Genomic DNA, 13,549 nt, shown 5'->3' on the forward strand with positions numbered 1-13,549 from the left:
TGCAGTCGCTCCTGGAATGTGGGGGCTTTCTGAGGAGGCGTGCACACTCGTGATTATTACATCCGTGATTAGAAACAGCCCATCCCTGCACTGATCAGTTAGGTAAGTGTTGCTCCTCAGTATTTAGAACAGTGTGGTTAAGGCCAGGGAAGCTCACCTGGGTGTTTCTGCTAGCGAGAACCCAGAAGCACCCAGCCTCACAGGAACAGGGAGGCTTGGCAGGCAGGGATGAGAGAGGCTGCTGTGGGGATCCCCCTCTTGTGCTGGCCCTGTCCCCCAGGTTCCAGCCTCCAGAGATGCTCACTAGAGCGGCAGGACCCAAACGACTCTGGGTGGGGTAGGCGGAGATCAAGGGAGAGCCGCACACGGTGGCACCAGTTTCCTGGTGGGCATCTCAGTCCTTCCCACACAACAAACTCCCCCAGCCTAGGACCTTTGGTGAGGTGGGAGGGGAGCCAGCCTTTGGCTGTGCCTGGAAAAACAGCAGAGTGGGAGGACCTTGGCGACACTCGGTCCATCTGCCTCATTGTGCTGGGAGGAAGCCGGGGCTCAGGGCCAGGAGGAAAGAGGCCTCCAACTTACTGCAGATTCACAGTGTTTGGTGAAGAGCGGGCCTCCGGACCAGGTCCTTCAAGGCATATACATGCAGGAGCTCTAAGACAGGGCTGTTGCTGGTGGCCTTTCCCAGACTTGCTTTCACGGAACATTAGGGGCTGCTGTTCCATGGCGTTCAGTTTGGGAAATGCTGACCATTCTCCAGGTTCTCGCCTGGTGGATGCCCTTTTCTGCCATGGTCTCCAAGCAGAACCTTTTCTTCTTCACGGTTGGCTTTCAGTGGTGTTCCTGTCAAGGAAGAGAACCCTCAGCCCATTTTCCTGAGGGGCTGGCAGAGCCTAGTTCTTGAGTCAGAGCAGTTGCCCTTTGTCACTTCACTAAAAGCAGGTTCACCTCCCTGGTCACGCTTCCACGTAAAGAGAAAGCACATTTGCAAGTTTTGCCCACATACCTGCTGATAGATCCACCTTGATCAAACCACATCTGTTCTGGCCCTTCTAACATGATGTTCATCAGCCAACAAGGCTGTCTGTGGGGTTGCCCTGGTGTCCTGGGCTGGGCTCCTGCCTGGCCTGAGGTTCTGGGCAGCGCAAGGGGCGGGTTCTGAAGTCAGGCTGGTGTAGGTGGAAGGGGCTCAGGCAGAGTGACCTTTTCCAGGAATTTCAGCTCCAGCACTCACTTCCTTTTTTGATTACTCACTTCCTTTTTTGATTTCTCACTTCCTAGGAGGAGCCCAGCTAGAGTGGAAAGTGGTGGGGGGACTGCCAGTCCCAGCACAGATGCACTACAGACACTGGCCACTGGGCAGCTTCATTGGGGTCCTGTCTGGGGGTGCGAGCTTGTGCCTGAAACTGCTAGTGTGGTAATGCCGAGGTAGCCTGGGTCCTGCATCCTGCCTTGAAGGTCACCGAAGCCTCATCAGGGCATGTGAGCAGGATGCATTGCTCCTCAGCTTTCTACCACACAAGTGACTTGGAGGGTTTCATGCCTCTCAGACCACTAATGAATCTGCTCTTGGATCTTTGGAAATGAGACCATGGAAAATGAACCTTTTATCGTGTGTGTCACAAGGAGAGAATCAGGGGCTGGTTGGTAACTCAAGTTGCAGCACAGATTAGGAATGTGATAGAACTGTTATGCTGAATGGCTGTGTGAGGACAAAGGAATAGGAAGGAGGGAAAAGACTGGCACTGCTGGGCCAATGGTCACTGGAACTCAGAGTTTTGGTTTTTCTGTCTCATGGCATCTGTCAGGGTCTTATTACTTTAGCTGGGTCCTGTGGAAACAGCACACCAGGTCTGGAGATAAGAATCACGTACAGGTCAGCCCCATGTGGCCAGAATAGTGTCTGAGATCTGGAACCACTGCTTTCTGGCCAGTGGACCCAGGGGCTGCTGGATGGGTACCACACTCACACAGATGTGGCACTTGCTGTCCTGCCCGTGCCCAGGTTGGCTGGTTCTCAAGGCTGTGATGCCTTGAGAGGAGGATGCCTGCCCATGCACTTTGCTGGGGGTCTGTTTGCCTGGAGCACATTAAGACTTCATGGAGGTCGGGGAGCAGCTCAGAGCACCCTCTGTTTACAGATGAGGAGACCAAGTCTTCGTTTATTCTGATTCATTCTGGAGCAAGGGAGCTGGGGACCCAGAACCAGTAGCTAGGTCTCCAGTTTTACCCCAAGGACTCCCATCCCCATTCTCCTTATTCATAGTCCATTTTTGCTTGGGCTGAGGATGGTTCGTAACAAGCAGGGCTATCCTGGCCACTCTTCGTGGTGGAGGCTGTTTTTTCCTGGAGATCTCCAGCCCTGGTTGCTCAGGGCAGGTAAATAATTTAACCTGTTTGAAACCATGGCAAAAGACTGGGGGTTTCCTTGTGGAGTCAGAACATTTCTCACCACCCACAAAAGACCCTCCCTGTGAGGACGCACTGACCAGGAAGCCAGAGGTGTTAGCATTTAAGCCAAGTCACTGCCCAGTGATGGGGAAAAGACAGGAAGACTGTTCTCTTCTCTCCCTGGATGTGGGTTCTTACACAAGTACCTTAAACCTCCCGAATGTTTAAGGAGAAGCAGGGTCCAGGGACCAGCCTCAGTGGCTTTGCCGATGCCCCAAGCCTGCTCCGTGCCACATTAGCCCACCTGTCTGCTCTTCGGTAACTCAGCATTCAGGCCTGCCACCCCTTTCTCCTCTGGGACAGAGCCACCTGTTCTGATAGCTGGGGGAAGGAGACAGGTGTGGCCATGAGCCAGCTGGGTGGAGGGGGAAGGTAAGGTCGGGGTGGACAGCGGGGTGGGAGTGAGCTCCTGGAGAGGACAAGCTGTGGCTGGGGGCAGGCATGGCCTGTCTCTGTCAGCCCCCTCAGGGGCCTCCTTGCCCTGCTCAGAGCAGCGCCAGCAGCACATCCTGGCCTGAAACTCCTTCAGTGGAGTCTGTCCTCGCGCTAGCAACAGCATCACAGGAATGAGTGCTGTGCAGAGGCAGGGCTGACTGCACGCCTGTGCTTCCCGGTTGGATCAGCAGAATCCTCTCAGAACAGTACCTAAAGTGAGGCTGTAGCCTGCACGTGGGAGGCCCACCCTCTACCCCTGTGGGTAGCAGCAGAGCTGCCACCTTATCCCCAGCCTTCCAGGTCCAGGCAGCCCATGTGCCTTCAACCTCCCTTGCTCTAGTCAGAATCGCTTATAAGCCCCTCTAAGAAAACTACAGAAGAGCGATCATGGTCTTTCTTCGCCCATTCCAAGGTCTAGACTTTGCTGAGACGAAGCCAAGACCAAGCTACTGTGCCCTCCCCCATTCCCACCTCATTGGCAAGCCTTGGGCTTAGGCACTTACCAGGGTGGGTGGTGTGGAGAAGGGAGGGAGAGATGCAGTGGCCACAAGCCTCTTCCTCTCCTGCCTGCATCCCACTCTTTTCCGGCGAGGGCTGGGCCACCAGCTGGCCCGGGGGTGGTGCTGTGAGTGCAGCACAGATCCCTCTGCTGCAGCCACCAGCCTTGCCCCCTTCCCTCTGCTCCCTCCTGGCCACACTGCCGCCTGGGCCACTGAGGACAGAGGAGCGGGTGTTAGAAGGACATGGATCAGCGGTGAGCTGAGGAGAGGCAGAGGTGTCCTCCTCCTTCCTGGGCCCAGCCTTCCCCTCTCCACCTCCAAACAAAGAGGAAGTGGATCTCCAGGTGGCGGGCCCTTTGGGAGGCCTTTCTCCCCTCTGTACGTCTAGTCCTTGGGTGGTTTGCCTGGCAGTAGCCAGTTTGACCCAAACAATCTCTTGAGTCAGTAGGGAAATGCCCCCCAAGCTTCAGCCAGCCCTGGGCAGCCAGCCGTGCTGTCAGTCCCTGCTCCCAGGAACTAGGCCCCTTGGCCGCCTTGCTTGGGCCACTACGGGGTGGAGGCCAGAGCCACTGGGGGCAGGCGGAAGAGGTGGCTGTTCAGAAGTGGGAGTTTTTTATAGCTGCGGCCGTCAGGCATGGCACTTAACTTTTAGCTATGAAAGGGGGCTGTAAAGTTATCTAAGAATGAATGTAAAATTAAATCAGAACAGAAAATACGAAATTTTATTCCTAAAACACCTGATTTTGTATGTGAGGGCAAAAGAAAACAGCATGAAAAATAATGGAGTGAAAAGGGTAGAAAGAGAGAAATAAAGTAGAAGCAGGGAGAAGTGACAAGACGGGGAGAGGCAGGGGGTCCAGAGGCAGGAAGAGGCAGAGGAGGAAAGCTCCATAAAGTAGCCAGTTGCTGGCTGGTCACCTGTTGGTTCTGCCATTTCTACTGTCTGTTAGCTCAAACTTTGGCCTGAGCAGGCCCGCTTGTATCTACTCAGTCAGAGGGTGGCCCTCTCCCTTCTTCTCATCCTTTCTTCCCTCCACAAATGCTTTTTGAGTCCATATATAAGCCAGGAACTGTCCTCAACACTGGGATTCAGGCAGAGCTGCAGCAGATGTGTTGCTCAGCCCTGGGGAGCCTCTGAGCCAGAGGGAGAGGCAGCCCGTTCACCAGTAACCACGCCTGCAAACACACAGCCGCACCTGGGGGTCAGGGTTGTGGAGGACCAGGAGGAGGGCTGGTGGGACTTGCTGTGATGCTGTGACAAGACTCTTCGGGACTTCTACAAGGAGGGGAGGTTAGACTGCAGTTGTTAGACTGATGCTGGACCAGAGACAGGTGGAGGCAGGGAAGGCCTGAGGGGAAGTACGTGGCCCATGTGACGGCCGGGGAGCAAGCCAGGTCCAGAGGGCAGGCAGATCCTGCTGGGGGCTCCAGATGTGATGTCAAGGGTTTTGGATGATGGCAGTGGGAAGGTAAGGTGTGCATTTAAAAACATCTTTTTGGAAATAGATAATGGTGATGGTTGCACAACATCATATATGTAATTAATGCCACTGAATCTACACTTAAAAATGACTAAAATGGCACATTTTATGTTTACTCCCCTTCATAGATGTATATGTATACAACAATAGCACACAGACATACACCCCACACTCTGGCCGCTGTGTGGAGAATAGCCTGTAGGGGCAGGCTGGGGCTGGGGTAGAGATGGTCATGGTGGGGGAACCGTGACAGATTCCTGGTGTATTTTGGAGGCTAAACAGACAGGTTATGGAAATGTAGTGGACATGGGGGTAGGAGATGGAGATGGAGAATTCTTCCGTTTGGGTCGTGTCAAGTTGGAGTTGTCTGTGAGCACCCAAGTGGAGTGCAATAGGGTGACAAATCTAAGACCCTGGCGTGCAGGCAGGTCAGGACTGGAGACCTTGGAGATTCACAGCCATATACTGACATCAGTATGCTTCCCACTAAACACTTCAGTAAGCCTCTCATTGGTTAGAGATCAGTATTTAAGGTTTTTTTTAAGGTAAAATTTATATAGAATGAAATGTACAAAGCTTAAATGTACCATTCAGTGAGCTTTGACAAAAGCATGCACCTGTGTCACCCAAAGCCCTCCAGTCAAGACAGACAACATCCCCTCACCACAGAAAGTCTCTTCAGGCCCCATCCCTGTCCATCCTCATCCCTCCTCCAGGGACAACTGCTGCTCTGATTTTTTATCTACCATAGATGAGTTTTGCCTATTCCAGAACTTCATATAAATGGAATCATACAGAATGCACTCTTTTGTGTAAGTCCTTTCTCACTCAGCACAGTGTTTTTTGAACTTCATCCATGTGGTCAACTCTCGAGAAGCTTGGCTGAGAAGGAGAGGAGAGAGCCCGGACAGTAACTAGGGAAGGTGTGCAGGCAGGAGAGGGTTTCTGAAAAGCAGGAGACAGTGGTGCTATCTGAGCTCCGAGAGGAAAGCGATGCCTAGGCATGTGGGAGATGGGGCATGATTGAAAGAGTGGGGCCCCCGAAAAGGCAGGTCTAGATTCTGAGTGTGGAGGAGGCATCCTATTATGTGGCTCCTTTTTGAGACACTGGAAGCAGGGCCATCATTTGATCCAGAAGGCAGGGGAAGATGACAGGCAGGGATGGGGATGGAGAAATTGAACCAGCCTTTGTGGAGAAAAGCTAACTGGAGAGATGGAGTGAGTTAACCAGGCAGCTGGGGGGCCCGGGAGAAGCTAGGACATAAGTTAATTTACAGTGGAGCCCCTTTGCCTGGTACCCATTCAGCTGTTCAGGTGTAGGCCCGGAGAAAAAGGTATGCAGTTGGATCTAATTCTGGAGCAGACACGGGTCAAGAGAGCACAGACATTGAGCAGAGTGTGACAGGATCGGCAGACCATAGATTCAGCGGGGTAGGAAGGGATGTGAAAGCAGAGGGCCCATGGACGAACAGAAAGCAGAGGCTCGGTGGGGGAGGTCTCCACAAGGCCCCAGGCCCGCTGCAGTGGGGAGGCCTAGGAGATGACCTGGAGGCTGGAGGAGGACAGGCACAGGGGTAGTTTGGGAGGAGAGACAGTTTTGGGCGAGGGTAAGTTTGAGGGTGAGGCTGAGGGATAGAGGTGTCAGGTGGGTTAGTGGGTGGCTGCCATCTGCAGTGACTGTGGGAGTCAATGCAGTGGAAGCCTGGGAGGCCAGGGCCAAGGACTTCTGAGACTAGAGGGCATGATGAGGGGGCCTGGAAGGCAGCAGGAGCCAGGAGGGGAACAGGGTGGGGAAGCCAATGGCTGAGCCCCGAGGGCCCTAGGGAGTTTAAAGAGAAGGTGAGGGACTTCCCTGGTGGCGCAGTGGTTAAGAATCCACCTGCCAATGCAGGGGACACGGGTTCGAGCCCTGGTCCAGGAAGATCCCACATGCCACGGAGCAACTAAGCCCGGGCGCCACAACTACTGAGCCTGCGAGCCACAACTACTGAGCCCGCATGCCACAACTACTGAAGCCTGCACACTCTAGAGCCCGTGCTCCGCAACAAGAGAAGCCACGGCAGTGAGAAGCCCGCATACCGCAACAAAGAGTAGCCCCCGCTCGCTGCAGCTAGAGAAAGCCCGCGCACAGCAACACAAGACCCAACACAGCCAAAAATAAATTAATTAATTAATTTAAAAAAAAAGAGAGAAGGTGAGGCATTGCCACATTCTGAAATCCAGGGAGTGCAGCTTCTCCTAGAGAGGTCGTCTGGGGTCCAAGAGGAGTATGGGGATGGGGTGTAGGGGAGTTGGCTCGGTGCTGGACAGGAGATTTTATAGGGCACAGTGGACAGGCCTGGGAAGGAGGGGAGCCCGTCTGGGGTAGGATCGGAGGGGAGTTGAGGGATATCGGGAGGTGGAGGAGGATCAGCAAGGGGATGGATTCTCTCCCTTTCATGGAGCTTCAGGCTAGTGAGGCCTTCCAGCCCCAAGCGGCAATTGGGTTCAGCCTCCACGACCCAAATCCTGGCCTCAGATGCTGGGCAGGTTCCCAGGGTCCCCCTCAGGGTCCTTACCTGATGAGATTGGCACAGGCCTCCCCAGTGGGCCAGGCCTGGCTGATCCAGCTCTGGATCAATGTGCCCTGCTCTATGGGACCCTGTGGTACCCGCGCCTAAACCTGAGGTTAACCAGTTGACAGGTAAAGCAGATTGGTGGCAGACTTGGGGCAGCTAGATGCTGGATGAGGCAGGTGATGTGTCCAATGCTAGGGGCAGTGCGAGGGCACAGGCCCACCCTTCTTCCCAGCCCACAGTGGGCTATGTGCCTCCTCCTGTCGAGGCCTGGCGAGTGACTCACAGCCCGGAAGAGCATGAGGTCACACTGGCCAGTGGGGCCCTCCCAGGAATCTCTAGACTTGGCACCAGCAGGGAAGGCTCATTTATAAGCTGCTCCTGTGATGTTTCAACTTGTACCAAAATGGAAAAAAGAATGAATGCAGCATCAGGCACGATGTCAGTGCAGTGATCTGACACCCTGCATGCCCACTCTCCCAGGTGGGGCTGGGCTCGGAGGCAAGCGCTGCTCTCTGCAGGAAGGCAGGCTAAGTGACGTCTGCCACCCTCCTTCCTTGCTGGTGGGGACGTGGGAGGGGATGGTGGAAAGAGAACCTGTTACTGCTGGGGGCCCTCAGAGCTTCCTGGTAGCCACAGAGGTGACAGTGCGGCAGGCCCCACCCAGGAGCAGAAGCAAGTTCCCTGGGCAGCATCCTTTGGGGCCAAATATGATGTGCAAGGCTGGATCCCACCCTTTGGGACTGAGACGCAGGGTGGCAGGTGCAGTGCCACCAGTGCCCCTGTGGGAAAGATGTAGAAACCCCTCCCAAAAAGTTTCCCCACACCCCTTCCTGCCCCAGAGCCCAGTGGAGAGAGCCGCAGGGAGAGGCCACGCAGACGTGTGGTTCACAGAGCCCCCAGCCTGGTCCCAGGCCTCTGGATCCTTAGTAGGCTGCACTGCCTTAGCTGCCCTTCTGTGATTGAACAGTGCAAGTAAGGGAGCAGCTGAGAAAGGCTCTTCTCGGGGAGAAAGTCCCCTCAGAGCCAGGAACCCACAAGGCCTGCTTTTTTGAATCTCTGGCCGGCTCCTGGCAGAGCAGGCACTGGCTCCCTATGGGAAGCCACATTCCTGTAGCTTCTGCTTCCCCTATCTGCGGACCAGCTCTTGGCTGCACACCACACTGAGCCTTTCCATCCCCTCTGCTGCTCAGACCCCCACTGGGCTGGGTGCAGGGGCATCTATGCCTCTGAGATGGCACAATGGGTCCCCTTGCTGGCAAGAAGGATCAGCTTGACCGAAGCTGATGGCAGGCAGAACCATCTACCTCAGAGTAGCCCTGGGAAGTCCCCTTAGCTCCATCTCTGGGTCTTGGGACATGAAGTCTGTGACCTGCCCACCTCCTGGCCATGGGCCAAGGGCTTATGGAGATATTTGATAACGAGACTCTAAGAGAGGTTCCCTGTCACACTGGTAGAAGGCCATGCCCTCTGATTCTGGTGGGCAGCCAGCTAGGAGGGTACCCAGGAGCCACAGACACTGTGTCCAGCCGAGGAAGACTCTTGCTGTTGTTGGTTCCAGAGCCAGGGGAGCTGCCCCAGGCCTGGTCATGTATACCCAGCCTAGGTGGGCAGGTGGGCTGGTGGTGCACAGCCATCTCCCTCCCTACCCAGTGGACAGCCTCCATCCCCCTAACACAGGGTAAGGACCTTGGAGTAGGGAGGAAGAGGTGGAGGATGAGCCCCTCCCAGCAAGCTTCTGAAGTTCCATGGGGGAGGCAGAGAGGGAAGTCTTGCTGGGTTCAGAGAGATCCCCCAGCGAGCTTTCTCCTTGGGTGGCCTTGTGTGCTGGCCCTATCTGCCTGGGCCTGAGCCTGGGAGGGGTTGGGGGAGGGCACGGTCAAGGCTCCTGCTGTCTGGAAGAAGCTGGATAGAAATAGCTACGCCCATCTGGGAGATGAGTCACTGAGGGGCGTTTTAGCTGTTTCTTGGAGAGGTTCTATTTTAGGTGAGACGCCTGTGACAGCCTGGGTGATAGGGGCTGGGTAAGGGAAGGTTCTGGTGGTGAGTGCAGGAGTTTTAGCACAGGCCCTTGTTCAACCCTGTCCAGAACCCAAAGGAGGGTCACCCTGAAGTCCCAGGAGAAAGAGCCTTACCTCTCAGATTCCTCTTCTCGGGAAGTCCCACCTCAGGGTGTGCTGCAGAGATGGGACCTCCAGCGTGGGCTGCGCACCCACCACAGGAACTGAGTTAGTGGCTGCCGCCCTGGGCCAGGACCTAGGCCTCCCCTCAAGAGCGTAACCATCTCCCAGGGTCCCTCTGAGGGTGAGCCAAAACAGCTTGCTCCTGGGAGCTCCCGCTTTTGATGGGAGTGAACCCCCATCACCCTCACCAAAAATGACTTTTCTAAAGGAGTCTTTGGGCTGAGTCCCAGGGACACAGATTGTTTCCTCTGTAGCTTTCTTTGTCCAAAGGTAGACAAAGCTGCCTTGGGTCTTCAAAGCATCTAGATGAGTTAACAGTTCCCGGTTTGGGGGATGGCTTCACTCTCCAGTGCTGCAGCATCACTGTTCTCATGGTTTCTAGAGCCAGGCTTGGTCTTTGAGTTTCGCAGGGGCAACTTCTAGACCCATGACTTGACTTGCGTGAGGCTAAGCGGTCTGCAGAAGAGGCAGACATGCAAAAGGCCACAGGCTGCAGCCTGCAGCTGAGGAGCTGGGCAGGGCTGGCAGGGCCAGTCTTGCCAGTAGTGCCACTTCCAAGCTGGGTTACTGTGAAAGCTGGTGGCTAAATCATACTAGACCTTGGTTTTCTCTACTGTGAAGATAAAATGCAAGAATGCCTGCGAACATGCCCTGTGTGGTGCAGGGTGCCAGGGGGTACTCATCAAAGTGCAGTCTTCTCCCTACTCCTTGGATGCTGCTCTTGGGCTGCTGGCAAGTCAGCCACAGCAGCAGCAGCACAGCCCTGTGACCTCAAGGCAGAGAGCAAGGCTGGAGGCACCCCTGAGGGTGGGCAGAAGGAGCTTTCTGCCCCAGGGACCAGACTGGACCTTTCCCTGGCAATTGGGCCACTGTGGTGCTTTCAAAGACTCTGGCTGCTCAACCATAGATGAGCGGACTTGGCCTCTGCCTTTCTGGTTGAGAAGGAGAAGCCTCCTCATGGGATGCTGAATCTCCATTCTCATGGCTGCGGCCTTGCAAGAGCTATGCCCCTATTAATAGGTTGTCAGGATTAATCCCACAGCAAGCATTTCTGGAGTGATCCCTACTGTGTGCCGCACACTGTGCACTGTCCCAAGACCACCTAAACAAGAGCTCATGGGTGGGGCAAGGATACAGGAGACACCCAAAGGGACAAAGTAGCAGAAGCTTTGGGAAAGAATAAGTACTGTGAAGAGGATAAAATGGGTGATTACCTACAGAGTGCTTCGGAGGTATTTTCTTTCTTTTTTTAAAAAATATTTATTTATGTATTTATTTATTTGGCTGTGCCGGGTCTTAGTTGCAGCATGCGGGATCTTCGTTGCCACGTGTGGGATCTTTAGTTGCGGCATGTGGGCTCTTTAGTTGCAGCATGCAGGATCTAGTTCCCTGACCAGGGATCGAACCCGGGCGTCCTGCACTGGGAGTGTGGAGTCTTAACCACTGGACCACTAGGGAAGTCCCAGGTATTTTCGATTGTGTGGCCAGGGAGGGCCCTGTTGGTGAAGTGATACTCGGTTGAGACCTGCATAGCTAGCAGCACCCGGGGGCAGAGGGAAGAGTGAGTGCAAAGGCCCTGGTTACAGAAGAGAGCTCAGAGGACCACTTGGCAGAACAGGAGGTCCAGCGTGTCTGGGGTGAGACAGCAAAGGGGAGAGGGCAGGAAAGGAGGCCCGAGAGAGGCATAGGCTGGGGTAGATCGGGGGCCTCATGGGTCACAGTAAAGAGTTCCCATGGTTAAGTGTGGTGGGAATCCACTAGAGGGGTTTGAGCCTGTAAATGACATTCTCTGATTTGTATGTGGATTTTTGGAGGAAGATGATATTGACTCATGTAGCTGGAAGTCCGAGGGTAGACTTAAGGCAGAGCTGGATCCAGGGAATTGAGTAAAGTCGTCAGTTCTGCTAGTTCCTCTTTGTCTTAGCTCCACTTCCGACTGTCTCTTGATTTCATCCTTAGTGCCTCTCTGCATGCTGGGCAAGAAGGCTACTGACCACTCCAAGGCTATGTCCTTCTGATGAGTGAGCCTATCTCCTGTTGTTCACTCACCCAGTAACATGGAAGGGCTCTGATTGGCCCTGTTTGCAAGGTCACATGCCCATCCCTGCACCCCTAGCTGCAACCAGTGATTGGCCCAACCTGAGTCATGAGCCTGCTGTCCTAGGGAGGAGTTAATGACAGAGAGAAACTACACGTCCATCATGTGAACAGCAACACATGCCTTGTTTATTCTGGAGGCACAAATTATCCCATTTTCTTTAAAAAATTTTCTCTTCCTTAAGAAAGCAAAAGGCTTTTTTATTCTACTTACGTCACTTACATTGTATTACTTTGCCCTCACTTATTTTGCTCTCAAGATTGTTCATTTATATCTTGTCTCCTCAGCTAGACTCTAAGCTCCTCTAGGACAGGAATCATGGTTTCTTTTTATTTTCTATGCCTCCCTCTCGCACCTATTACTCTTCACTTCTTTATTCATTCTGCAAGTTTTTATTGAGTACCTATTGCATACCAGGCACTGTTCTAGGGCCATGCTTTCCCTCCTGGTTTATATTTTAAAAGGTCACTCTGGCTGCTGTGCGGAAACAGCCTGAAGGGGGCAGCAGGGGAAAGAAAGTGACCAGTTGGAGGCTTTTGGGGTCATCCAACCAGGAGGATGGGAGCATGGATTGGTGAAGCGGGATGTGGAGATGGATGATGTACGCAGGTCTGAGGTACAGCCAGTGGCGTGGGGAGGACCCTGGCAGGCAGTCTGGCAGGCAGTGTGTTGGTAGTTGGGGGTGGGGAGTGTGTGACTGCCTCTGCTTGGCTCCACACATCTGGCAGCTCCTAGAGGGCAGGGCAGTGCTATCTGTCCCTCAGCCCACCTCCTGGCAGCCCAGAAACACCGGGGCCAGGCTTGGTGCCCCTGCCTGTGCTAGGAGCTGGCCCTGGCTGCTGTGGGCTGCAATGACCTGGACCATGGGCACCACCAGTCCTGACCACCCTGATGACCATGATGCTTCCTCCTCAGGTGAAGGAGTGGCTCTGTCTGAACTGCCAGATGCAGAGGGCTCTAGGGATGGACATGACCACTGCGCCTCGCTCCAAGAGCCAGCAGCAACTGCACTCCCCAGCCCTGTCTCCAGTCCACTCCCCAGCCAAACAGCCCCTGGGGAAGCCGGAGCAAGAGAGATCACGGGGCCCAGGGGGACCACAGCCTGGCCCCCGCCAGGCTGAGACAGCCAGGGCCACCTCAGTGCCGGGGCCTGCCCAAGCAGCTGCCCCTCCGGAGGTGGGGAGGATGTCTCCTCAGCCCCCTCTCCCCATCAAGCCTTCCACAGCTGAGCCCAGGCCACCTGCAGGAGAGGCCCCGGCCAAAAGTGCCACCACAGCACCCTCTGGGCCTGGTGCTGCTGAGCAGACCCAGGAGGGCCTCACTGGGAAGCTCTTTGGCCTTGGTGCATCGCTGCTGACCCAGGCGAGCACCCTCATGTCTGTGCAGCCTGAGGCCGACCCCGAGGGCCAGCCTGCCCCCAGCAAGGGGCCGCCCAAGATTGTCTTCAGCGATGCCAGCAAGCAGGCTGGCCCAAGACCTCCAGGCTCAGGGCCCGGGTCTGGGCCAGCACCTGGAGCCAAAACTGAGCCTGGAGCTAAAACAGGTCCTGGATCAGGGCCTGGAGCCCTGGCGAGAACTGGGGGAACAACCAGTCCAAAGCATGGCAGAGCAGAACACCAGGCAGTGGCCAAGGCTGCTGCCAAGCCAAAGACCATGCCGAAGGAAAGGGCCACCTGCCCACTGTGCCAAGCTGAGCTCAACGTGGGCAGCAAGGGCCCTGCCAACTATAACACCTGCACCACCTGCAGACTCCAGGTGTGCAACCTGTGTGGCTTCAACCCGACGCCCCACCTGGTGGAGGTAAGAGAACTGGACCAAGCATGTTCCCTTGGGCCTTGGTGAGGGG

The 13,549-nt window shown here is 55.1% G+C and overlaps 1 protein-coding gene across 1 annotated transcript in view; it reads left to right on the top strand.

Annotated features, from left to right (window-relative positions):
- Window positions 1-13,549, top strand: part of BSN (bassoon presynaptic cytomatrix protein) — an 87,946-nt gene that overhangs the window by 50,040 nt on the left and 24,357 nt on the right. Inside the window, exon 4 of the mRNA XM_061196820.1 lies at window positions 12,619-13,503. Within this exon, the coding sequence (XP_061052803.1) occupies window positions 12,619-13,503 (885 nt within the window). The remainder of the gene's footprint in view (window positions 1-12,618; window positions 13,504-13,549) is intronic.

The sequence above is a fragment of the Eubalaena glacialis genome, chromosome 7, assembly GCF_028564815.1.
Source record: "Eubalaena glacialis isolate mEubGla1 chromosome 7, mEubGla1.1.hap2.+ XY, whole genome shotgun sequence".
Classification (NCBI taxonomy): Eukaryota; Metazoa; Chordata; class Mammalia; order Artiodactyla; family Balaenidae; genus Eubalaena; species Eubalaena glacialis.